This window comes from Urocampus carinirostris, chromosome 16 (genome assembly GCF_059441175.1).
Source record: "Urocampus carinirostris isolate Australia breed hairy pipefish chromosome 16, RoL_Ucar_1.0, whole genome shotgun sequence".
In the NCBI taxonomy this organism is placed as follows: Eukaryota; Metazoa; Chordata; class Actinopteri; order Syngnathiformes; family Syngnathidae; genus Urocampus; species Urocampus carinirostris.
The window spans coordinates 36,297,693-36,325,367 of NC_142364.1; the positions used below are offsets into that span (position 1 = coordinate 36,297,693).

General features: G+C 40.4%; 1 protein-coding gene across 2 annotated transcripts in view; it reads right to left on the reverse strand.

Annotated features, from left to right (window-relative positions):
* tln1 (talin 1) overlaps positions 1-27,675 on the reverse strand; it is a 165,364-nt gene that overhangs the window by 48,836 nt on the left and 88,853 nt on the right. For both annotated transcript variants that reach the window (XM_088355364.1, XM_088355363.1), the window contains 22 exons: positions 27,152-27,318; positions 26,772-26,900; positions 26,379-26,492; positions 24,211-24,324; positions 23,890-24,024; positions 22,083-22,211; positions 21,872-21,974; positions 19,662-19,870; positions 19,344-19,463; positions 14,696-14,893; positions 13,349-13,488; positions 13,171-13,264; positions 11,763-11,852; positions 10,298-10,420; positions 9,440-9,583; positions 9,191-9,352; positions 8,921-9,061; positions 7,697-7,878; positions 6,979-7,111; positions 6,610-6,711; positions 6,365-6,535; positions 2,325-2,573 (listed from right to left, as the gene is read on the reverse strand). In XM_088355364.1, the coding sequence (XP_088211490.1) occupies positions 2,325-2,573; positions 6,365-6,535; positions 6,610-6,711; positions 6,979-7,111; positions 7,697-7,878; positions 8,921-9,061; positions 9,191-9,352; positions 9,440-9,583; positions 10,298-10,420; positions 11,763-11,852; positions 13,171-13,264; positions 13,349-13,488; positions 14,696-14,893; positions 19,344-19,463; positions 19,662-19,870; positions 21,872-21,974; positions 22,083-22,211; positions 23,890-24,024; positions 24,211-24,324; positions 26,379-26,492; positions 26,772-26,900; positions 27,152-27,318 (3,149 nt within the window). The remainder of the gene's footprint in view (positions 1-2,324; positions 2,574-6,364; positions 6,536-6,609; positions 6,712-6,978; positions 7,112-7,696; positions 7,879-8,920; positions 9,062-9,190; positions 9,353-9,439; positions 9,584-10,297; positions 10,421-11,762; positions 11,853-13,170; positions 13,265-13,348; positions 13,489-14,695; positions 14,894-19,343; positions 19,464-19,661; positions 19,871-21,871; positions 21,975-22,082; positions 22,212-23,889; positions 24,025-24,210; positions 24,325-26,378; positions 26,493-26,771; positions 26,901-27,151; positions 27,319-27,675) is intronic.

Consider the following 27,675-nt stretch of genomic DNA (forward strand, 5'->3'; position numbering starts at 1 on the left):
TAGTAGATCTTGAATAATAATAATAACTAAAACAATAATAAAGTATTTTTTTATTAATATCTATTTTTTATAATATACTCTCAATGATACATTATTATATTGTTGATAATACAAAGTAGTTGTCTTATTATGATTGATTAATTGTCGTTATTATCATTATTATTATTATTATTGATCCAGGTAATACTAACAATTTATTTCATGTATGGGTGAGAGCCAAAGAAAAAATCACACCGCTGGTCTTATGTTTAGGACCTATGCCCTAGACCAGTGATTTTCAACCACTGTGCCGCGACACACTAGTGTGCCGTGAGAAATTATCAAATGTCACTTTTTAAAATTTCAAATCTTATAAAACATTTATGAATCATTTTCTGCAAATATTATGTCATTGTCAAGTGTCTATGCTCTAAAAACTGGGGGTATTTGTCACAGTTGCCATGGCGCCCAATCGGTCCCCGCCGTGTGGCGCCAGGTTCTGTCACAGTTGCTACGGCGCCCAATTGGCCCCGCCCATGGACACCAGCTGAAACGCGTTGACAGATTGCTCCCTGACAACTTATACGCTGTCTGTGAGTCGCCTGTTGTTGGAGCGTTTGCGAAACTCCTGCTAAACTCTGTCGAGATTCGTCAAGCCCTGTGAATCCCCGTTTTGCCTGTGTTTTTTTGCTCTTGTTTTGCCAAGCCCAGTGAATCTCCGTTTTTGCTCCGGTTTTGTTCTCGCCCCGATCTGTTTGATCTTGACCACTTCCTTGTTCCGATCAATCCACTTCCGCGACCAATGATCCCCGGATAGAGCGTGCGCTCATTTCTCATTCCTCTAAAAAACGGTGAGTAACGTTACGCGATTGGGTTCTGCTGCCTGTTTCCTGTTCTGGTTCGTGACAGTATTAAAAATTATATTGTAATTAACCTTACTGTTTGGTGTAATTTTACAACATTTTTGGTTGGTGGTGTGCCGAAAAATGTTTCCAATGTAAAAAACATGCCCCGGCTCAGAAGAGGTTGAAAAACGCTGCCCTAAACTGTCCACCCACCAGGGACTTACAAAAAATAGCACAGAAAATGCATTTTTCTTTTAAAATAAAAAATCTCATTGAAACACTGTTCTGAAAAATCGTAATTAGTTTTTTTTTCCCGCAAAAATATGCAGCCCTAATGACAATACAAAAATTGTAGATAAATTACTACAAATAAAACATGTTTTTTGGTGCCAACTTCGTCCCAATTATTCTATTGTGTGTCTACAACAAAAACAAAGCTACAGAAAACTACAAAGTACTACAAAACAAAATATCAAATTTAGTTATTTAGAAATAGGGACGTAATCTATTATTTTGCTTTGAATTTGAAAAGAAAAAATACTATATAAATCCCACAAAAATACTATTATAGCAATGCTGTAATATGAAACTATCACTACTGCAGATATATTACGACAGAAAAACTACAAAAATACTACTATGGAAATATTTAAGAAATACTAATACTAATGTATACTACTACAGAAACATTATGACAGTACTATTACAAAAATGCAGACGCTCCCCAACATGCGACCATTTGACTTACGAAAAACGGTAGATACGAACTTTTTTTTTCGGGATGTCAAAAAATATCCGGACATTGCTGTGTGTTATATTTTTTATTGTGTGCACCTTTTTCCGAGTCCAGTATATTACTGTAGTTGTCATGATTTGCCAATTGCCCTCACCTGCTAAAATATGCTTAAAAGTGATTTCTATACAAGGTGCAAAGGCCCCGCGCTTTACTGTTCTATTACATTCCCCCAAAAATGTAGCTACTAAGTCGTTTTAGTAACGTTTGCACGAGGGGGGCAGATCATGCCGGAGGTGCATTTGTCAACAAAACCAGGCCCAGCAATGCATACCAGCTAAGATCTGGTAAGCATCCGGCTTATATGAGCTTTGAGATCAGCACCGGTTATGGGGATAATCTTTTTACAATACTGTATAGTGTTACAGATTGTGTGGACTGAAGTCAGGCAGACTGGACAATTCGGTTAGATCTGTGAATATGTCAGGAGGAAGACTGTTTGGGTCGATATGCCATGCTAATGCTATCCTAAATAGCCCTTTTTGTGCTTTCCTGCTAGGTGAGCCACCGAATCCGACAGCTGCACAATATTGATTTGACCACTCATTGAAAATGGTGTTAAATAGTATCGCTTTGTTGTTGTTGTTTACTGTTTAATGGCCTCATCCACTATTAACTACAGTTTACTGCCGTTTGTCAAGGTGTTGTAACATGGTTAGGTTACATGTGTGCAAAGGGTGAATAGTTTGATTCAATCTAAACTTTACCATCTCCTGGACAGTAACAGCAATAGCCTTGGCTGTCTTAACCATGGTAGTCTGGTAGTCCACAAAAGTGCCTTCAGGTTCAAATGTGGGTGCGTCTTCCATTTTATTGATGGCATCGTTAATTGAGTCCACCATGCCGCCCACAGCGCCTGCCGCACTGGCTTCTTCAGCCAGGGTGGCCCCCAAATCATCCACTGCTTCCTTCATCATCTGCACGGACTCCTCCAAGGCCTCCTGCATGTGAGCTGCCTGGAAATCAAATTCATCTTTGACTTGACAGTGCCTGAATTGTGAATTGCCAAGATTTAGTCATGATTATAAAATTCATTTTATAACTTCTTCACTTTTTTAGTCATATTTATGTAACTTCAGTTGTGTTTTATTTTATAGAAGTGGCCTTGAGAGTGATTGTTATGTCCATCACCTTACTTTTTTAGGTGGAAACACAAAATACTAGTAAATGCCAATTTCAGCTCATGAGATGTGACTAGCCTTAAAAATGCCTGCATTGAAAATTCTATTATGTTGGTAACAAAATACATCGGTTTACTCATCAAGGGTTGAGTGGCTGGAGCAAGAGTTCCCCAAAGAAAATGAAGCTGTCTTAAGTAAGATCATGCTCTATTCAACTGTATGTTTACCACTGTAAATCTGTTTCAATCAGTTTATGGACTGCTCTTTATATATACAAATGAGGGTAAACCAATTCATCCTTTACATTTGTGAATTCCTACATGCATTACCTGCAGCTTATTTATGCCCAGTATGTTCTACCAATAGAACAAGTCAAACCCACCACTTATTTTGACATATCATATATAAAAAAAAACATGCAGAATGATAAGTTTATTTGTTTTTTTTAATACAAGACACAGCAAAGAAGGTTGCATAAGATGCCAGTTCAACTTTTGGATTATCATTGAGCACTGTTGTTTCTTGTTTTGACTATTATAAACATGGGCATGTTGCTGTTTTTGATAACCACACCCTTTAGGGCAGGTCTGCTTTTGTAAGGAGATATACAGTGGCTTGCAAAACTATTTGGGCCCCCTTGAACTTTGTGACCTTCTGCCACATTTCAGACTTCAAACATAAAGATATAAAACAAATTTCTTGTAAAGAATCAACAATAAGGGGGATACCATCATGAAGTGGAACACACTTTATTGGATATTTTAGATAGATAGATAGATAGATAGATAGATAGATAGATAGATAGATAGATAGATAGATAGATAGATAGATAGATAGATAGATAGATAGATAGATAGATAGATAGATAGATAGATAGATAGATAGATAGATAGATAGATAGATACTTTATTCATCCCCGTAGGGAAATTCACACTTCCAGCAGTCTACGTTGTCCCGTTGTTTATTAACAGATGAACAAGATGCCCTAGGGGTGCTTGTAGCGAAGTGGATGACGTCACGCCAGTCCAAAAATTCGACATCCCTGCGGAAGATGGAAAACTTTTCTTTGTGAAAATCCACGGATACACCACCTCGTGTTAGCAAGTCCGCCTCCTCTCCGATTCCCCCGGCTTTCGTGTCTCTGTTTAGCGGCGTTGAAGCCGGATTGCTCCGGGTAGCTCCGGGTGGCTACACGTTAGCGTCCGGAATGCTAAACGTGAGCCACGTTTCCGCAAAACACAGCAACTGCGCTCCCTGTGCGCTTCGATGTTTTCCACCAGCAGTCGATGATCTTATTTGGTCGTGAGTTCGCATTTATCATGAGTACGGATGGTACCGAAGACTTATAACGCCGCTAGCCGCATCGCTAGCTCCAGCTCTTCCTCCACGATAGGCCCCTTCATCACGCCGGCACGAGAATTCTTCAGGGCAAGGAGTTGAAATTCCTTGAATACACGCATTTCTTGTGCATTAAAACCCAAGTCCATAGGATAGAAGTAATCCATAGTGTAGTTGTCAAGAAAAACACCGAAGATAGGAGCAGACAATAAACCAATAGGGCAGCTGCTGGAAAAGGCAGCTGCTCAAAAAGTGGGTGTGCAAAATGATTCAGCCCCATTGAGTTAATACTTTGCAGCGCCACCTTTTGCCTGCAATGACAGCTGCAAGTCGCTTGGGGTATGTATCAGTTTTGCAAATCTAGAAACTGATATTTTTGCTCATTCCTCCTTGCAAAACAGCTCGAGCTTAGTGAGGTTGGATGGAAAGAGTTTGTGAACAGCAGTTTTCAGTGCTTTCCATAGATTCTGAATTGGATTGAGGTCTGGACTTTGACTTGGCCATTCTAACACCTTGATATGTTTTTTGGTGAACCATTCCATGGCAGCTTTCGCTTTGTTTTGGATCATTGTCTTGTTGGAAGACAAATCTCCGTCCCAGTCTCAGGTATTTTGCGGACTCCATCAGGTTTTCTTCCAGAATGGTCCAATATTTGGCTCCATCCATCTTCCCATCAATTTTAACCATCTTCCCTTTCCCTCCTGAAAAAAAGCAGGCCCAAACCATTATGCTGCCACCACCATGTTTGACTGTGGGGATGGTGTGTCGAGGGTGATGAGCTGTGCTGCTTTTTATGCCAAACATAACGTCTTGTATTGTTGCCAAAAAGTTCGATTTTGGTCTCATCTGACCAGAGCACCTTCTTCCACATGTTTGGTGTGGGCTTATGGCAAACATTAAAACAAAACTTTTCATGGATATATTTAAGAAATGGCTTTCTTCTTGCCACTCTTCAATAAAGGCCAGATATGTGCAGTATACGACTGATAGTTGTCCTATGGCCAGATTCTTCCACCTCAGCTGTAGACCTCTGTAGTTCATCCAGAGTGATCATGGGCCTCGTGGCTGCATCTCTGATCAGTTTTCTCCTTGTATGAGCTGAAAGTTTAGGGCAGGGGAGGCGAACAAGTGAGGCAAAGAATGCGGCTCTTTCATGTTTATTTTTTTTGTGTGTATTGAGTGTGGACACTTTCCTTGACACAATAACAATACTTGTTGTATTAAAAGGAGAAGAGTGTGTTATGGAAAATAATATTTTTTGTGTCTGTCATGGCAGGTCAGTGCGTGGTGTGGCTCTTTGAATCTCACAGTTAAAAATTTCGGCTCTTTGTGTCAAACTTGTTCCCTACCCCTAAACCAGGAGTACAGCCCCATCTTGGTAGATTTGCAATCGTCTGATTCTCCTTGCATTTCAATATTATTGCTTGAACAGTGCTCCGTGGGATGTTTAAAGCTTGGGAAATATTTTTGTATCCAAATCCAGCTTTAAAGTTCTCCACAAGAGTATCTTGGACCTGCCTGGTGTGTTCCTCGTTCTTCATGATACTCTCTGCACTTTAAGCAGACCTCTGAGACTATCACAGTGCAGGTGCATTCATACAGAGATTTGATTACACACAGGTGGATTCCATTTATCATCATTAGTCATTTAGATCAACATTGAAACATTCAGAGATCCTCACTGAACAAACTGACAGAGTTTGCTGCACTGAAAGTAAAGGGGCTGAATAATTTTGCACATCAACTTTATCGGGGTTTTTTTTTGTTAAAAAGGTTTAAAATATCCAACAGAGTGTGTTCCACTTCATGATGGTGTCCCACTTATTGTCGATGCTTCACGAGAAATTAGTTTTATATCTTGATGTTTGAAGTCTGAAATGTGGCAAAAGGTCACAAAGTCCAGGGGGGCCAAATAGTTTCGCAAGCCACTGTAATAAAAAGAAAGGGCTCAAACGAGGGCTCTCAAAGCAGGTTGGAATTTCGTATGTGATGTTTGGGTCCTGTCCGGTTCTCCTTGCAAGTCTAAAATCCATTGATGTATGCTCTCATTTTTTTGTAATGTGTACTAAACTTTTAACTTATCATTGTGATAATTTAGAGTAACTCTATCACCACTTTCATAAGCTCTGAGAGGTCAGTCAAAACAATCAAATTTGGCTGGCAATGGTAGATCCATTTTTGGGAGAGAAAATTGGCAGTTAGAGTTAATTTCATCAATAAAATATAAAACAAACCAAAATGCTTTAACAGAGTTTTTTTTTGAGCCATACGTTGTTTGAAAAAAGTACCTTCGGGTTTCCTCCAGCCTCCTTGGCGGTGTAGAGCATCTGCAGAGCTGACTCTGTTAGAGTTTTAGTTTGGTCTAAGACAGCCATCTGCTGCTGACTGCGAAGTATCTTTGAAGCTGCGCCAATAGCAGCCATTATAAGTGGTTCAAAGTAACTGACCATTTGAGATACCTGTCAAGTGAGATTAAAACATTTTCTGTATTATAAAATGAAGATGGTGAGCTGAAGGAAGATCTGCTGGATACCTTGTGGCCTAACTGTGAGGCCTCAGAGCGAGCAGCCACAGCAACTGGATCTATCAAATTGCTGATCTCATGAACTGAGGCAGCCATCTGCTCGTGAAGGGCCTGGAATACACAAACAAACATTAACTGTATGAAATAATAGAAACAGACTCACCCTTACCAATGTGCCCATGTATGACGCAATGGTCTTATCTGCTCCAAACTGGATAAGAATGCTTTTAGAAAGGCACCAAGCAAGGACAGTCACAGCAACCAAGCAGATAAGCTCAATTATTTCATCAAATATCTGAGAGGCATTATCTAACTATATTGACAGCAAATATACATTATTTGTGAAGGATCGCACATCCAGGCAGTGTTTTTGTTTACCTCCATGGAGATATCTTCTCTGGGTGTTAATTGCTGGCTGATGGCGGCAAGTGAAGCATGGTCAACCTCACGGATGCAGCCATTCAGCACCTCGATAGCATCGTCGCACTCCCTTTGGCCTGGAGCCTTTTCTCTGTTGGAGATCGAATAAGAACATCAAACTATTAGAGGAGAGATTTGCATTCTATCTCTAATAATGGTGAACAATGTATTTTACTACATTGTGTGTACATGTGTCCATCTGACTGCCTATTTTGCACATCCATCCCAGGTGCTTCTCTTTCATTATACAGATGTACAGTATATAGCTTAAATTATTATTCTACTATTGGACATCCAAATATTTTTATAGCGAGGGGAAACCATGAGGGCTGGATGTAACCACGTTTTGTGATGTAAACATATGTACCAGAATGACAATGAAGATTATTTGAATCTAAAAATAAATGTTTTATGTTGAGAATTTTCTTCATATTAGTCTCTCATTTGATAAAAAAAAATCCTTAGTGACCCGAAAAATTAGGTGTGAATATTTAATATTCAATGTTTTACTTCTGTTTATACTGTTCCAAATCAGTGTGGACTAGCCTCACATGGTTTGTATATGCCTCGCCATAATTGTATTTATTTTCCTATTTTAAAGCAGTCTTATGGGGTAAGCTATTATGCCATGTAGGCTTCTATATTGAGTATATAAGATACTTGTGGGAGATTGTACCTCATATTGGTTATTAGTTTCTTGATGGAGTCAGATACAGTTCTTGAGTGTCCGGCAAGTACAGACCACTTGGGCGGGTCTTTGGGATTGACAGCCAAAGAACGTGCAGTCAGGATCAGGCCAGTGGAACTTTCCAGCATTGTTTTCGCAGCCACCACAATAGGCTCCATCGCAGCGTGACCCTAAGGTGAGTATATGATTAAGTCAGGATGTTAACACATTTAATGCTTAAAACTATTTTTTGCTGTACATTCACAGGATTTACTTTTTGAAAATGAAAATGTACCCAAATACAGAACATACAATTAACACAATTTGAAATAACAAAATAAACTGCTGTTAAAAGGTTTTGGGGACGCTTAGATGTTAAATGTAAATGACAATTTTAGCTGCAAATGCGTGCTTTTTTCATGCATTACCTACATATGTGTATAGAGACTCATTTCCAGCAACCAGCACTCCATTGTTCTAATAGTACATCGTGTTTGCTAATTGCATTAGAAAACTAATAGATTAATAGAAACCGTTGAGTAATTACTGTATGAAAACAGTTTAGCTGGTTAGAGACGCTATAAAACTGACCATCCTTTGAGCTAAATGAGTATCTGGAGATCTAGTGGTTGTGATATAAACTTTCATAGTGGCCGTAAAAAAATTACTTTCACATGAAACTCGACAGTCTATTCTTCATCCATCCATTTTCTGCGCCACTTGTCCAATCAATTCTTTGTCTAAGACATTTTTTGTCAAGAAACTGAGGATCTTATACAATGGTGTGTACTACTCTCTTCAGAGAACAGCACAAGCAGGCTCTAACCAAAGTAGAAAGAAAAGTGGCAAGATGACAAATACATTAGAGACACTATTTTGAGAAATATACGCCTTACAGGTCTTCAAGTAGCAGTTTGGTTAATGAGTCCCCACAAAACACCAGTGCAGCATCTACAGTTAAGAGGCGACTCCAAGAAGCTGGCTTTCATGGGAGAGTGGCAAAGAAAAAGCTTTATGTAAGACTGACCAACAAAAGGAAGATATTTGTATGTAAATAAAGACACAGGACAACAAATTTGATAAAAGTGTGACTTAATGGAAAAAAAAACTTGTTTGGACGACTCTGAACTTTTGAACAGTATTATACATGATCAAAGATCATTAGTATATTTAAATTGCTTATTTAATTATTTTACACAATATTCATGGGAAATTCAATCCATGTGAAGGTACCTCAGGACTGATCTGAGCTGGAATACTGGCAAATTCTGGATTGGAAGCAAAGGCCGTAAGGTTGTCCACAGCCTCAATCAGCGGACCAGTTGCAGCCTTACACTTCTCTCTGTTCTCCTGATTGAAGGCTCCATCCAAAGCCTACAGAGGGGAAAATACTGTGTTCATGGTATGACAATAGTTTTATTTAAACTCCAAAAACAGTATGATCCATTCTATTCAAAGGTAACACCAGACTAAGAATAGAACATGATAAATCATAGAGCAAACCTTAATTGACTTCACTAAATTGGCAGTTGTGTTGGCAACCTCTTTGGCTGACTGAACAAACTGCCTCTTGGCAACCGGGTTCGGCGTTTTAGAGGAAGCCAGGCGGCAAGCATTACATAATGCAGATGTGTGTTTGGCCACAATGGTAGCTGCGGAAAGCACCTACGCAACAAGAAAGGCAGATTAAATCAATGGCTAAAGATGAAAAATCTTCAGTAGTTATTGGTGTGATGGTGCACAGGTGCATACTTGGGACTGAGTGCAGCCGGGGTCCACTAAATTCTGGCAAGCCATCTGGATTGACTGGTTAGCACGGGCAAATTGAGCCGGATCCACTAAACCCTTCTGACCTGCTGAACTGTTGGGGTCTGACACACCAACCAGATAGGCGGCCTAAAAGAAAAGGGATCACTTTGCTTAGTATTCCATTTCACACTAGGGCTGCAACTAACAACGGTTTTAATAGTCAAATTTGTTTTTTCTTAAATTAAGCATGAAGTTGATTTTTATGTGGTAAATGAAAATAAACATAATAAAAATGGGTACAACGAAAAATACAAATCTTACTAAAAATAATGATTTGTACAAAAGTCAAATTAAAAAAAGCAATCAGTAGAGACTTAGATAAACCTCTTATTGAGGGGAAGGGAAATAAAAATAAATTCAAATCAAGTCAGTATTTTTATCCCGGTAAACCAAGAACAGGCTCATTAGCAATAGTAGAACAGTAAATAAAGTGCATTTTGTTCAGCATATTCAGTGGTCAAATTCCATGTTCGTAACAAAAGAAACTAACAATTTTCAACAGTTTGAAATCCAAGAGTTTTAACAACTGACGTTTGCCATTTTTTAAAATTTTAACAACTGACGTTTGTGCCTTAAACTGCATGCATTTATCTTAAAATCCGTATGTCAGGTACAGTCTGGCATAACGCTCAAGCTATGTTTTATAACAAAATATAATCTTACAGAGGGGAGTAAAACTTTAGATGTCGCTGTATTGCGTAGTGCAGACGAAAACCAGAGTTAAAATGCGCAAAGAAGAAAAAAAATAGAAAAAAAGGAATGGTTCCCAATGTTGTGCACGATTAAAATGGCAAGTTTTACCTGTGCTGCAGCTTCAGTCAAACCACACAGTGCCTTGGAGCCGGAACTGACTGAATCACCGAACTCTGGCAGGTTGGAGTTCTTGGCATTATGGGAAATACCGGCCATAGATTCCCCAAGGATCTTGTAATAAAAAGTACACGATCATAAGACAAAAAAGTTGTGTCGGAAAATTATACAATACTCAGGGTTTATACATATTTGTGGCCATATTCAAGCAATTTCAAGGACAATTTTTCCATTTTTACAGTACCTTCAAAGAAGGAAATTCAGCCGATGAAATAATGTGTTTTTGATATTGTTGAATTTGATGAATCAAAAAAAGTCGTTCTCTTGGCTGATAGCACATACTTGGTTCTATTTTGAACTGTTCTTATCTCTGAACTACGATCTTTTTGTGTCAATGAGCTGCTAAAAACTGACGTAAATATGGCCATTCTGCTTCAACGCCACACTTGTTTACAATAACGAAAAGGGCTCCATAGGAGGTTGGGTAATAATGGAGTTCAGTACAGAAGACAAAAAAAGAAAGTACTATATAAATAACCAGCAGAAAAATGAGCCAAATTTGGACTGATTTTAGTGATATTTATTGCTTCAAAGCAGAGTGCATTCAATCTTTCAATCTTAGAGACTCTGATCATTTGCTTTTAATTGTACTTATTTTAATTTATATTTTTTGCTTGATTTTCAAAAGAACTGTGTCTAAATTGGTAAAAATAGAATTCATTTCATTACTCATCTCATTTTATTAGCTGCAGCGCTTATCCTCAGTAGGGTCGCGGGGGTGCTGGAGCCCATCCCAGCAATCATCGGGCAGTGGGCAGAGGACACCCTGAACTGGTTGCCAGCCAATTGCAGGGCACACAGGGACAGACAAGTCGCTCGCTCATTCACACCTAGGGACAAATTGGACCGGCCAATCCACCTGAAATGCATGTCTTTGGAATGTGGGAGGAAACCGGAGTGCCCGAAGGAAACCCACGCAAGCACGGGGAGAACATACAAACTCCGGTAGCTGGATTTAAACCCACACAGGAGGTTCCCAAGACCTTAGAACTGTGCCGCACAAGTGCTAATTTGTAGATATAGTAATATTATTTAATGTTTCATGTGTTTTTCAGGGATCCCATGCAGATTACTAATTACAAAAAATTTTAGTCCATTATGTTTTTTTTCCTATTGCTATTGATAAAGTATCAATAAAAAAATGCGACAGGAGTGGGCAGTAACACTACGTGACAACTAAATAATGAGGACTGGAGCCACAATCTGCGTCATTTCTACACTTTTTTATTTTTGTTCATTTAAAAAGGTGAGATAGAGTCAAGCTGCCAGGAAACACAGAATTAGACATAATTTTAGGCATTTTTAAGCACTTCACCCAGATTTCAAGCATTTTCAATGATTTCGAGCACCCATACAAACCCTGAATACTGCAAAAGTAATGCACAATATGGCCAACCTTAGAGTTTTCCATGACACTATCGATGCAGTCAAAATAGGAGAGCTCATTGACGCCTTCAGTTGGGTTCTCCAGCATCCCCCTTACTGACTACACACACAGCAAACACAGATACGATGAACAATACAAATGGTAAAAAATACAGATCATGAGTTTTTGAAAAACTACTGCAAATTCTGGCAGACATGGCACACCTGATTAAGAGCCGCATGCAACAAAACTCAATTTTGTCTTTGTACAAACAGCACCGGATTTTAAGCTACACACTTAAACAGACAAAAACATAAACTAATACGGTCAGTTTGTTAAATTTTGAGCCTGGCGCCTAACTGGCGCCGACTGTTTGGTGAATTTGGCATCGAAGCCTATGGCTGCAGAACGCCAACAGCACATGGCACCCGCAAACCTAACACAGTTTATAGTTGCGATGTTTTCAGTCCTGCTCAGAGTTGCTTAAGTCGCTTGTTTTGGCTCAAGTGACCGTCCAAGATGGCGATTACGAAAATGAGCACATATTTACTACTGTGTCGAAAGAAATTGTGAATGAGAGCTAGGTTGCGTAAAATTTAAGACCCTGTTTTCCACGATAGTGCTAGTGCAACTATTCTGGATAATAGTACCAGAATGCAATGCGATGTGACGTTCAGTCATTGTCAGTTGCCACTGTAACAAACCAAATTGCAATTGCCTATTATCGTTCCTCCAGGAGTAAAGGAAACTCTGGTCAACCTGACAATGACTCTGATGATACAGAAAGAAATGTGTAAAGTTTTTCGATGGATAACTACTCACTGCTGTTCAATTCTGATGTATAAATTGAGGAATTGATTTGTGCGTAAAACAGCTGAAATATCATGAGTATGTCGTCAATATTGAATAAGGCACCATCAAATATTTGATTTTCCATCCATTATATGTACCGCTTATCCTCAGTAGGGTCGCGGGGGTGTTGGAGCCCAACCCAGCTATCTTTGGGCAGTGGGCAGGGGACACCCTGAACTGGTTGCCAGCCAGTCACAGGGCAACATTTGATTTTGTTATGTATTATATAAATAATGTTGGCAAAAACAATGACTCATTTAAACTCTAGAAGGGCAGCATAAATGTTTCCAGACGTCACAATGGGGTTTTGTATTTCGAAAACGTGAGTTGTGCAAGATCGTTTTCCTCGGTGCTGCATACATTTGAGGAATTTGGCGACCAACCACCGAAATGATCAAACTTGTTTGATACGCCATACGCTGTGCCGTTTTCCTTTATAAAGTGCCCCTGTGCACGTGAGGCCAAAAGCAAAATGCCAAACACCATTGGCATTGCACACGGTTGGTTCCAGGTGTGCGTGGGGCTTAAGTTAACTGGACCTCATAGTGAACAATAAAACACATTCATAGTTGTCAAGTGGTAGTACCTCTAGCTCCCTGAGAGCATTGTCACACTCCTTTTGACCTGGAGCCTGCTGAGTGCACATGGTTATGAGCTGGTTGATACTATCTGTAACTGCCCTACAGACACAGGAATAAAAAAGAAAAGCTTTGTGACAAAACCTTAAACAAATATAAAAACGACTTTAAAAAACAAAACCATACCGAGCAGCAGCTGCAAGCTGGTTTTTTAGGTTTGGGGAGTTGGGGTCAGTAGATAATGCTTTAGCTGACAGCAGCAGTTTGCTGGATGACATTGAGATGGTCTTCAGGTTGGAGACCACTTGTTCCCTGTCCTCTTTTGACTAGAGGGAGCCAGGAAGAAGGCAAGTATTTCCACAATTTTTTAGAACCAACAAAAAAGAAATCAATGAATTAGGAATGTTGTCAGTTGCAGTTTTCCTGATGTTATATTTAATGATGAACACTTTTGAGACTAATGCGTTACAAAGAAATGCCGTTCTGGAACGCAATTACTTTTCTCTGTAAAGAGTATTATAAAGCGTATCTAATGACACTTTGTAACTGTCATTACTACCTGGTGCGAACTTTTTTGATTCCGCTACTTAATAAATGCATAAACGTGCATATAAAACATGAACTACAGTGTCTTCTTATTGCTGAGTACTCCTGTATCACTTATGTTGTCATATACAACTTTTGATATGCCAGCAATATTCTCTGAAGGGTAAGCATTTTACTATTTACTCACTAAGTACAACTGAATACACTTCTGAAAGCGCCATCTCAAGCACAGAGTACAAAGAACTGAATTTCTCCTCATATTCTCCCTGCCGTGTATACTCGTATCAAAGACGAATTTATAACTACAAAAGAAAACACTAGAATCAGGGTGTAGTCTTATATGTGCAGATTTGGTTCGGTGTCAGCAGTAGCAAATGATACGCACCGCATAGAGAGAGGGGCGTGTCTTATACAGAAACAACAAACCAATGGGGCAAACGTGAGTACCGAATTTACATTAAAAGTGTTTTAAAAGTTGGTCTTTTTATTTGTAAAATTATTTTTGCAATACACCAGAGAAAAAAAGAAAGTGTTCTATAAAGTCCAGAGAAATGGGAAAGGGAATCTCAGAGTAATTTGAATAAATAAAACATAGATAACTAAGTGTCTAGGCTAAGTGTTTGTTGCAAGCTCTCAGATTTCATGAGCTAAGAAATATAGAGGGTGCACTGCTTACACAGGTTGGTGTACACAATTTCTTCTATTTATTTTGTTACGTGGCTATTTTAAGGCTGTTTTAGGGGTCGGCTTCCATGCGAGTATCTACAGTAATTAGTTTCTGAGTAATGTGCTACTTTCTGGTGTCAGTAATCTGAGGGCTAACGGGTTCCGTTTTAAATGTAGAAACTGTAACAACCTATTACTGTTTTTCAGTAACGCGCCTTACACTAATGATGAAAAGGATAATCATCATTTTTTAAAATTCATTTTATCAGGAATTCTGTACTTAAATGTCAGTAGTTGAATGATTAAACTCATAATACTGACTTGTGATGTTCCAGCCATGTCGATGCCGGCCTCCAGGAAGTTGCTAAAATCCCGTCCGAATTTGCCGGTGGCTTTGGCTAGGTCTTGGGTGCCTGCTCGAGATGCTTGGACAACCTCATTGGCCGACTGGTTCAAGTTGGCCGCTACTTCATTAAGCTGTGCTTGAACCTCCTGGAAACTCCTTCCGCTAGATGGGAACTAGAAAGAAGCACAGTGTATTTGAAAACAACATTGTTAACAAACACACACACACACACACACACACACATATTATATATATATATATATATATATATATATATATATATATAATATGTGTGTGTATATATACACACACGTATATATATACACACACATTATATACATATATATACATATATATACATATATATATATATATATATATATACATATATATATATATATATATATGTATGTATGTATGTGTGATCACTCACTGATGCCAACGCCACTCTATCCAGCAATGATCGGTCCCCCGGCTCACCTGTCGGCACCACCTTCGTTGACAGCACAACTAACAACAATGACAACCGCCTCCTCCTCCTCTGCCACCAAAACAACCTCTGTGTTGCTGACACCTGGTTTCCCCGGAAATGCATCCATCACTGGACGTGGTACAGCCCAGATGGCAGAACCAGGAAGGCATTGGACCACATCCTGATATCACGACGCTGGAAGTCGTTTGTAACCAACTGCCGGGTGTTCAGAGGAGCACAGCTTGGCAACACAGACCATTATCTGCTGGTGGCCCAGCTCAAGCTAAAGCTCCGAGCCAACCAGCACAAGACTCTGCCTCGCCCCGACTCCTCCCGACTCAGCGACCCCAACATCGCCAGAGACTTCAGTTGCTCCATCCGCCGCACTCTCGATGCCCTGGCTCCTGACAAGCTGACAGACTGGGCGGCCTTCAAGGAAAGTGTCCTCCAGTCTGCTCACAATGTCCTTGGACGCTCGCGATCCTCCCCGAGAAAGCCCTGGATATCAGAGAGGAAACTAAACATCATAGACCAGCGGCGTGAGGCCCGGCTCTGAGGCGGCCTCACGGAGTATCGGAGACTGAACCGCCTGCGCAATGTGGCCATCGCTGAAGATAGGGAGAGGTTTTGGCAGGCAGAAGCCCAACAGCTTGAGTCCGCGGCCAACAACAACATGAACCGCGTATTCAGTCTACTACGCCAAGCCCGTAGCGGCCCACACATGAAGACAGCCCTGGTTAAAGACTCAGACGGCAACCTCATCATGACAGAAGCCAACTGCCTCGTGCGCTGGAAGGAGCACTTTAGCCTCCTCTTGCAGCACAGCACCATCCCGGCTGATCCCACCCTCCTAGTGGCTGCAAACACGACACCTCCTAGCGACGCCTGCTGCACAGACCCTGTAACACCCGAGGAAGTGAGAGCTGCTCTGAAGAAGCTGAACACCAAGAAAGCCCCCGGCATCTGTGCCATTACCGGCGAGATGCTCAAGGCCGGCGGTGATGGCATGGTGGAGTGGCTAACCTGCCTATTCAACCAGGTGTGAGAATCGGAGCAGCTGCCCACCGACTGGACCAGAGGAGTCATCATGCCATTCTGGAAATGCAAGGGTGACAGGCTTGTCTGTGGAAACCACAGAGGTACAACCTTACTCTCCATCCCGGGCAAGGTCTTTACCAGGATCTTGCTCAGCCGTGCCATTCCAGCAATCAGAAGCTGCCGCCATCCCCTGGCTTTATGCCCAACCGCTCCACAATGGACCATATCTCTGCCGTCCGTTTGCGGATTCATTGATCTGAAGGCCGCCTTTGACACCGTCTGCCACTCTTCACTGTGGAACATCCTCCAAGCTCTCGGAGCACCACCCAAGATCATAGCCCTGTTCAAACTGCTCTACAGCAACGCAGAGAGCTGTGTCCGTATCAACGGCATTTACTCCAATTGGTTTACTATCTCCAGCGGCGTTCGTCAAGGCTGCGTGGCTGCTCCCGACTTTTTTAATTGCATCATCGACCATCTGATGTTCAGGGTTGGTGAGCGCTTCCCCGGAGTGTCTTTCGGCAACTACCACCTGACTGACCTGGAGTATGCTGACGACACCATCATGCTCAGCACTTCCTACAGCCAGCTGAGAGACGCTCTGGGCATTTACAGCGAAGAGGCAGCGCGTCTTGGCCTCCAAGGGAGTTGGACGAAAACCAAGTTCATGTATGTCGGTGATGGACCAGATCCACCTCCCATCCAAATTGGTAGCGACATCGTAGAGCCTGTCAAGAGCTTTGTGTATCTGGGGTCCATGGTGACAGACAATGGGGACCTAAAACCAGAGATTCTCCGCAGAAGAGCCCTGGCAGCATCTGCTCTGCAGTCTCTCTGGAAACCACTCTGGCGGCACTAGACCATCGCACGCAAGACGAAACTCCGCATTTACAACCTTGCCGTACTCTCTATCCTGCTTTATGGCTCAGAAACATGGCCCCTGAACAACACCCTGGCCACAGGAATTGACGGTTTTGATAGCAGGGGTCTCAGAACCATCGAGAACATCAAGTGGCCCCAGCGAATCTCCAATAAAGAGTTCAGAGCCCGCACGTGCCAGCCCCGAGCATCATCCTTGGTCGCACAACGCCGCACCCGCTGGTTTGGCCATGTCCTTCGTCTACCACCAGACCATCCGACACGAGCCATTCTCCAGTTTGACCCAAAGGCCGCAGGCTGGAGACGACCAAGAGGGAAACCCCGCACTCGATGGCTCGATGTCGTTGCGGGCGACCTCCAACAACACGGAGTTGCTGTAGAGGATGCAGAACAGCTGGCACAAGACCGCCAGCATTGGAAAAACCTGGTTCATATGGTCGGCTCAACGCACAGGGACGGGACCCCCCGACCTTCGCAGGAGCAATAATCAATCAATCAATCAATAGATGTGTGTATATACAGTGCATCTGGGAAGTATTCACACCGCTTCACTTTTTCCACATTTTTTTTTTATTTTAAAGCCTCATTCCAAAATGTATTAATTTAATCTCTTATCTCAAAATTCTACAAAATACTCCATTATGACAATGTGAAAAAGTTTTTTTTTTTTCTTTTAACTTTTTTTAAATTTATTAAAAATAGAAAACTAAGAAATCACATTTACATAAGTATTCACAGCCACAGAGGAAACCGGGGTGCCCGGAGGAAACCCGCGCAAGCACGGGGAGAACATACAAACTACGCACAGTAAGGTCGGGAGCTGGATTTGAACCCACTTAGGAGGTTCCCACAACCTCAGAACTGTGCCGCACACGCTAACCACTGCGCCGCCGTGCTGCCCGTGTGTGCACGTGTTCTTCCAGCGCACAATGTCACATCACAAGTGAATGGAACGGAATGAAACGGAATGGGAAACGGAAGGCCGGTTGCACTCAGTCCACGCACGGGCAGGATGTTGGCACATTACAGACACATAAAAGGGACCCCTAAGGCCCCGTTAGATAGGTAATGCATCCATATACTCACACTGCGACGGCCGCAGGATACTCGCGCCGAAATGCGCTCGGTGAATTTGTAACCGGGGTGGTGGCGTGCTCACCGTCTGTGGTGCGGCTCAGGGGGGGTCTACCCAAACCCGGGAAACGAGGTAATGGCCGTCTAACGTAGGGGCAACCTGTGCGTGACAGCGGTACAGCTTGCGCGTAAGGACGAGGGGGGCCTCTCCCTGGCGTGGTTCATGGGGGCCGGATCAAACCTGGGAAACGGGGTAATGGCCGCCTAAGCGTAGGGCACACTGAGCGTGACGGTGGTACAGCTTGCGCGTAAGGGTTGGATCTGGTCCTCTTGTACAAAATCATACATGGACTTGCTCCCTCTTATCTTTCAGATCTGATCTGCCACTATGTCCCGGTCCGATGCCTACGATCTGAGAGTGCTGGTCTTCTGATGATCCCGAGAGCAAAGAAGTCTTCTGCTGGTTCGAGAGCGTTCTCCATCCGGGCACCGGTGCTGTGGAATGCTCTTCCCCCTGAGATTCGATCTGCAACCTCAGTGGAAATGTTTAAATCTAAACTTAAAACTCACTTCTACTCCATTGCATACGAATAACCTACTCCTCTTGTCGGTTGAAAATAGTTTGTGTAATATAGTGTAACAATCTGTGAAGCCCTTTGAGACTCTTCGTGATTTAGGGCTATACAAATAAAAATGACTTGACTTGACTTGACTATATATATATATATATATATATGCATATATATATATATATATGCATATATATGCATATATATATATATATATATATATATATATATATATATATATATATATATATATATATATATATATATATATATATATACACGTATATGTATAGAAATCACAGTTTAATTGTGTGTGTGCCCCACTTAAAATGATGAGATTGATTATGAGGGTTTTTTTTTAGCCATTTCTCTGAGAAAAAAGGATAAAAACGGTTACAAATATTAAATTTGCTTCTTAAAAGTAATTGGTCAATCGTTTGTTTGTTTTTTAAATAATGTATTGGCTAAATCAGACATGGTTTACAGTGAAAATACAACTGTCTTAAACTTTATAAAAATTAAGACCAAAAACGAATTGAAGTAGAAACCAGTAGCAAACTTGCAAAGCATTCCATAGTTTAATGAACTTACAGAATCAGCAAGGAGATATTTGCTGGCTTCACCCACAGTACGGATGGCATTGTCCACATCTCTTTGACCCGGGAGGCAGTTCACACATCTGTTCAAGGCCTGAGAAACCGCTTTGGCCACCTAAGGACATAACCAGAAGCACAGACTGAGAAATTCACCTAAACTTGTGTCATTATTTGAAAATTCTCACACAAAACCATGCAAAGAAAATCATAATAAAAGGATGGGCAGGGGGCGGATGATTAGTAATGAGGTAAATTACTTAATCTATTGAAATAACAAAATAATCTGCCCCAAACCCCCAGCTTTATCCCTTACTTGGGCCAACCGTTGCTGACTCTCTGCATCTCCTGGTTTAAGAATGGCCTTCTTTGTCTCCTCAATTAGGCTTCCAGACTTGTCCATGACATCAATGGCACAGTCCAGTAGAGCTGCACGTGCTGCTGCGTCGTTTGTGGTGGCAGCAACTCCTCTTGCTGCTGAGGCCAGTGATTTTAGAGCTTCGGCTACGTCTCTGGCAGCCAAGCCTTGAAAAAGCAAAATGATAGATAGCTTTAAAAAACAACAACACATAAACGTCCCTTTTTTAAGAATGTTTCTCTTTTCTGTTAAGTTATGTCATAATTGTTACGTTTTCACCTTGAGAGTATTGCACAAAAGTCGAAGAAAGAAATCCAGGGTTCGTACACCTATTAAATAGGTGTACAAAATAGTAATCCATGGCCAAATTCAAGCACTTTTGAAGCACTTTGAAGGCCGATTTCAGACTTTTTTCCAATAAGGTCAAAGGAGGAAATCCAGAAAAATAACTTTTTTTGTTGGCTATCTTACTGCTAGCAAATACTTTGTGCTGTTTTGAGCTGTTCCTATTTATGATCTATGATCTTTTTGTGTCAATGCGCTGCTATAAACTGATATGAATTTTGTCTTTCTGCTTCAACAATGCACAAAGAGCTTTAATAGGCCTCACTTGTTTACAAACACGGAAAGGGCTCTATAGGGGTTGGTTAATAAATGAGTTCAATACGGAAGACAAAAAAAAAAAAAAAGAAAGTACTGTATGTAAAAAAAACTGAAAAATGAGACAAACTTGGACTCATTTTAACAATAATGATTGCGCAGAAGCGGAGTGCATTCTATTGACTGTTTTTGTTTTACTTTTTTTAATATTCATTTTTATACTTGTTTTAAGTGGAGGTACAGTATATCTAAATTGGTTGAATTAAAATTGTAAATAGTTTTTTTTTTCATTTTATCATTTATTTATATCACTAAAGTGTTGATACTTGTAATTTATATTTAATTGTTTAACATTTTCAGGGATTTTGTGTTGTTGTTCGACTTTAAATGTATTCAGTGTGCAATAAGCTTAATTTTTTTGTATCTCAAATTTGTCTAGATTAGTAAATATTTTAATTTATTTTCCATGTGTTTTGCAGGGATCCCTTGCAAAACATATTCATTTACTAATTACTAAATAATTTGGTGTACTGTATAATTATTTTTATTAGTATCCAGTTCTTTTCAGTGAGCCGAGCCAAAAGAGACAGTTTTCTAAACAGAGCAGTCTTCCTGGGTGTAACCAGTAGGAGGCTGTAATGCTTCACTCAACAACGCCGAGCAGACGTGTCGGTGTAATTTTCACACACTTAATAAGAATTTTTTATTGCGTGGTCTATAGAGTCAGGCTGCCAAAAAACATTGCAATGGCAACAATTCCCAGAATTTTCAAGCACTTCACCCAAAATTCTGACCTTGAAAACACAAAAATAAAATTAAGTATTTTTAAGGAATTCAAGAACCCGTACAAACCCCGGAAATTAAGTCGAAATGAATAAGCGCAGCTTGAACTCGTCTGGACGGCACATTTTGGCTTCAACGGTTTGCCCCAGGATGAAACGGAAAAGCCTATTGTCTTTAAGGGCCGCTGAACAAAAGCTCCTATTTGTCAGAAAACCAGTTAAACCAGAATTGTTATCAAGAAAAAGGGAGAAAGCCTAGCAGACTGTATCGTACTGCCTTAAATGAAAATGCATGCAAACTGTGGGTAAGAGTGGTTTAGTAGTATATTTTTTGTTTGATATTCGATTTCAAATCCTGTCAAATGCATATGACAATTTTAGTGTCACTCTCTCTTTTGCATTACCTCTCCCACGCTGACTAAGCTTTCTATTAAGAGAAGTCAAAAACCCCTCCTTTGCTTCCCTGACTTGATTTTACCAACTCAAATCCACAGCCCTGGAAAACTCAGCGTACCTATGTTTCCTATCTCATTTACAGATCAACTCTGAAATCAAGGTCAAATTTAGCATTTGTTGTTTTCCAAATTGTTTTAATAGTTATTGATGATCAATATCAATTTAAAAACAAATTTTATCCTCTATCGGTCCTCCACACTTGTGTTACTTTAAAAAAATATAGTGCAGGCTTTTCAATAATGTATGGCTATGACAAAACCTTTAGATAAAACAAATTGTGATTCATTTTGACAATAGATAATGCAAATGATTAAAAAGTTTGAAACACACCTGTATAGTTCTCATTACCCAGGGTGGCTTCACTAAACAATTGGGCTATGGCTGAGCTTACTGCTTTTGTGCTGGTACCAAGGTCCTGGGAGCATTTCTCAAGCTGTGATGAGATGTAGAGAGAAAAATTTTATTATCTTTAGTGGGTATTTGCCCCCGCAAAGAATTTGCCCAAATTGTGTATAAGCATGTGACTTAAATTGCAGCTTACATTCTCGCCTGGTAGTGGTTTTAGTTTGCCTTCATCAGCTGAAGCTTTGGCGTCCTGAATATCCTTCTCCAGACGTCTCACAACTGACAGAGCATTGTCAATTTCCAGTGGGCCACACGCCTCTTGTGCCTGCAAAGACAAATTATCATAAAAATCCAGTCAGGACTCCAAAAAACAGGTGCATAACTATGAATTCATGCTTATTGATGATGCATTTGATCCATCAGCTAAATTGTTTTTTTGTCAGTTGCCCACTACATGTGGCCGACCCGACGGTGAATGGAGTATCACAAATTTGCTAACTTACAGCCAGATAAGACAATGTCCTACATAAAACCTCTGGGAAACTGAACATGGTGTATTTATGTATGTTTTTAAGACTGCACATACAAAACATACGTTCCACCTTATTGGAAAATAAAAGACAAAAGCAAGTGTTACATAATAAACAGGGAGCTTCAGAGAGAGGATTTGAACAAGAGCAAGAGAGTAAATACATTAAAATTTGTGTCTCACACAGGGCTATTAATTTAAAAGTACACAGCAGAATGTCGTAACTATGTGTAACGGGTGTAATAATAACTTTTGTTTTATTGAAATTCCTGCTGAAATATGTGTATAGTTTTTGGTAAATGTCCTGCAATGCTGAGTCCAACAGTGCCATCTGCTGGTATGGGGTGGGGTTTGGTTTTGGCTTCTAACATGTTGTTAGTCTTACTAGAGAGAACTACAAAGGTAAGACATATCTTTTGGTGCTCCACAAAAGAAGTTAATTTTAAACATTATAACCCCAGCTGACAAATCTCTCACCATGCATAGTAATGTGATTGATATTGTCAAGCTGTTTAGGTTTATTTTTGTTTTGTTTCTGTTTTACTAAATATTAATTCCCCTTGTAGAGATCAAAGAGATCAAACCCAGCAGAAAAAGCTAATGTTGTGACTCATCCATTTGCAGGTAAATTGTACCCATTTTTATACTCATTATTGTTTTTATTCCTATTTTCTCATATACATTAAAAAAGGATGATGTTGGTTAAAATTCAGACTAAAGAAAAACATGTTGAATTCATTGTAAACGTTAAAAATCCACTATACGATCTCTTGTTAAAATGTAAAGATGTAAAAATGTATTGTGATATTCTAAAATGTATTTTCTGTAAAGTGAAAAGAAAGCTCTTTGATATGCGTTGTTGTTAGTCTTACTAGAGAGAACTACAAAGAGATCAAAGAGATCAAACCCAGCAGAAAAAGCTAATGTTGTGACTCATCCATTTGCAGAAACTGTAATAATAAAAACCTCATCATCCAGTCCAGCGTGAATGTGGATCTTTGGTGGGACACGTACACCGCGGTTACATATGTACATTATATCATCTTTTATTCATGCAGTAGGTTCAAAGGAAATCAAATGAGTATTAAGTATTGTTATAAACCATAGGAATCAAAAGGGCCACATCAGTGTAATGAAGATGCCCTTAAGGCCTGACATAACTTATAAATGTAACTAAATGTAAGTGAATGATATGTAAAACCAACGTGACTACTTCTTCATGTAAAATGTATTATCAAGTTACAAACATAATGGATTTTGAAACTCACTTCTACTCTATAGCATATGAATAACCTACTCTTCTAGTCGGCTCCAGAGCAGGGGAATGTATAATAATATTCTGAAAAATAGTCTGTGTAATATAGTGTAATAATCTGTGAAGCCCTTTGAGACTCTTGATTTAGGGCTATACAATTGAAAATGACTTGACTTTAATTTCAGTAATTTTAAATAACAATCAGTTTACAAGACGTACCTTCTGTGAAGCAGTGCGTAGTTCAGCCAAAGCACTTGCCAGGTTCTTTGCACACTGGCTGAGCTGCATAGCAGAAGCCTGGTCATTGATAGTCGGAACTGTGGCCTTCGAGGCTGTGACCATCTTTGCACCAGGCTATACAACAACAAAAATATGATCTTTTATTTAGTAAGTTGTCTTTGATTTTTTTTTTCCTTCGTCTTAGCTGTGATCCTGAAAGACAATCAATGGCTTAGAACAATACCAACATAGTCCAGAGGAAGATAAAAACAGGTAAAGTTAAAAAAAGCACAATGTTTTGTTTGTTGTGTGTTACAGTACCTGTAGAAAGTTTTGGCTGGCGCTGATGAGGGCCAATTGAGAGCTCGGACTGTCAGGCTGAGATTGGCTTCCTCGGACTCCTTGAACCAACCGAGGGATCTGTTCTGCAACCACCTAGGAGACACAGACAGGGGAATAACACACCAAAAAAAGGCTTTAATTAACTCAACCCTTAAGGAAAGTAAATAGTAAAATTAATTTTCCCCCAAAAGAAGAATTTTCTTGAAACTTAATTAAATTACCTACAATTTATTGTTCTTTAAATTTCTAGTTCCATAATACCTTAGAAAAAAAAAGGCTGGTATCAATTTGCATAGACATACCTGATACCAGATTCGCCCATCACAAAATAAAATGGAAGCATTACAGGAAAATAAATAAAAAAGACAGTATACTATAGTTCATGATTGGGCAATGTATCTAATAATTTGATTAATTCTTACTAGTACAGTTTAACCTATGGCTCACAAGTTACATATTGCTCTTTTCATGAGTACGTATGGCTCGGAGACAAAATTGATACCGTGAATTTTTTCCATGGGGTTCCAAATTGGAGTGAAAAAGATTATGGTACTGTCCAGTATATATAAGGGCACAGTCAAGGTGTCACACCAATAGGCATGCCCAGAGCACAAGCCATCCCTCCTGTATTTTGCCCTGCGCCGTCTACGTCTAAGGTAAATAGCTCACAATCGTCATTTGCAGAATTTTGTAACATTTTTACAAGAGATCTTTGCTCGAACCTAAAACTATTATTCATAGCAAAGATGTCGGTCAAAATGAGCCTTAACACTCTTAAGTAACCGCTTGAGGGAGACAAATTTTAAGTAGTGTACTTAAGTGGGACACAGGCCCTGGGGTATTACAATTATTTATTACATTTTATCAAATCACCAAAAGTCACACAGTGAAATAAAATAAGCTGAATAATAAGCTTTTGTCTGGGGAGCGGGTTTAGCGTTTTGGTCTTAAAATATATGACAAGGTTCTTTCCCCCCAATATTTTGCCTTTATGACTCCTTGAGTCAAAAAGGTTCCTGACTCCTGGTATTCTATATACCGTAAATTCCGGACTATAGAGCGCACCTGATTATGAGCCGCACCCACCACATTTTAAGAGGAAAACCGATTTTGTACATACACAAGCCGCACTTGTATATAAGCTGCATGCGCCCACATTAAAAAATTGTAACACAAACACAAAATTGATCCAAACCAGACTTCAAGTCCCGCGGTTAAAGCTAAATGTCCTTCATTGAAGTACACAGTCCAAAAATCACAGCCGGCAAAACGAACGGAAAATGATACTGGTACTAAAGGTTTGATGCGGACCTGCAGAGTCCCGTTGAAAGTAATCCAAGGAAAAAAAGGCTATATTTCCAAAGGTACAGGTGGGAAAAATATATATCCACTATTGTCCGCCGCGACAACAAAAATGTCTTACTCACCTTTACCCCACTTCCCGTCAGCCCGCGTTTGCTCCGCCCCTCTTTTTCAATTCGCAAAACATATCAGAATAAGTGTCTCAAATAAATACAAATAAATACATTACAAAAATATACAGTTGCAAATACATATTATACATGGGTTACACATATTTAAGAAAGACGGTACACCGAGAGAGTTTTCAAAGCTTTAATAATAATAATACAACTTTCATCCCAAACGGTGCCCGTTAATGGTAGCAACACGCTAGCAACACAGTAAACGGGTCTGTTAAAAAAAACATACAGTACTTGTAAAAATCACGGTAAACCGTCCTCATCTTCCTCCTTATAGCTGAAGCCATCAAAGTCGTCTTCCTCAGTGTCGGAAAGAACGGACGTCGTCCCACGCTCCCGCAGCCGGACTCGCGCTGTCACTGTCGGTGGAACTTTCATCCACTCCTGATTCTGTGTCCTCCTCTCTGTCACGCAGCAGGAACCCGTTGGTGATGGTGGATTTTTTTATGCTGCCCCACGCTGTCATGCGGCCAGTTTTAGTGAAGTTGCAGTCTTCCTCGGCGCGTATATTCGACCGGTCTAAATCTTACCTTTTGTACTCGAGCGCCGCTGGCGGCCGTTAGAAAAATTACATAAATTGACCGCACTGAATAAGCCGCAGGGTTGAAAGTTTGGGGAAAAAGTAGTGGCTTATAGTCCAAAATTTTTGGTACTCTAAGTAGTTACCTTGCAGCTTTGGACCAGCTGCTGTTGGGCAGCCTGGTTCTTGTTGGATGAGGAAGCATGTTGGGCTGCAGCTATTGTCTGTGTCGCTGCTGCAGCAGCTTGTCTAGCAGCATTCTAAAAGGAAATATGAATACAAAGATGCATTTAAAGTTTGCACCACAGGGAGGGAGGTAGAGAGGAAGGGACAGAAGAAGGAAGGAAGAAAAGAAGGAAAAGGACGCAAGGAAGGGAGAAAGGAAGGTATGAAGGATGACCAACGGTCTGTCGGATGGAAAGTAAGAAATTAATAATTAAGATACGAAAAGGGTAGGGCAGACAGATGGTCTTTTTTTCCCCCTAGATCAGATTATCATAGAATTTTCAATCGCATAATTCAAATCGGAGCTGACTTACCTCAAGCTTGTTAATTAAACGTTTTTTGATGGCGTTCTGTGCGGCCGCATTTGTCGCCATGCGAAGACCTTCAGCCGCCTCTCGTAGCCTCTGCTGCTGCTCTTCGCTGTCAGGATTTGCTGCAGCTCCCTAAAGTCCACACCAAAGTTGACACAGTGTCAAACTATTGCCAACAAGTACAATTTAATTTAAAGACAAATTTAGCATTTGATTTTCCACATTAATTGAGGTCACTCCATAGACAAGCTCTCTGCTTTATTTTATGGTTTCATGGTGATAAAATTCAGATTTGCAAAAACGAATGGTCATTTGCTCGTCTTAAAAGATCAAGAAATGGATTATTTGGATGCGTAGAGTATTTGATTAAAATAAACTCAGACCTTGGCTGCTTCAACCATCTTGGCAGTTGCATCTGCCAGAAGCTTGGCAGCTGACAGGAGCTTCCGTGAATTTTCCAGGTCTGATTCTCCCTCTGCATCCATCTTGATGGCATTGACAAGATCGGATGTGGCCTGGGCAAGGATACGAGCCTGTCGGACCATCTCACCTGTTTATGATGATATTGCGGTAAAAGTTCAGATATATAGCTGCTGTATGCGACGAGCTAATCAGGGCAAAAAGTCTGGCTTATTTTCACAGATCTATTAACGGCAAATTAAAAAGTGCTTGTTCCCGCTTTTCCCATCCGATACTACTGGCGACACTGCAACAGATTCTTTTCTGTTTTTCTGTCAAACCGCAAATTGGCCGTATATTTCAAAGTGAGCCTTATAACTTAGTGCGAGGTTTTACAGAATGGACCCTTTGCACGTCAAGTCAGGTTGCCTACCCTGGCAGAATGAGAGCCATGACGGACGACAAGAAGCACTTGAATGATCTTTTGAGTTGCAACACACCCTCGCCA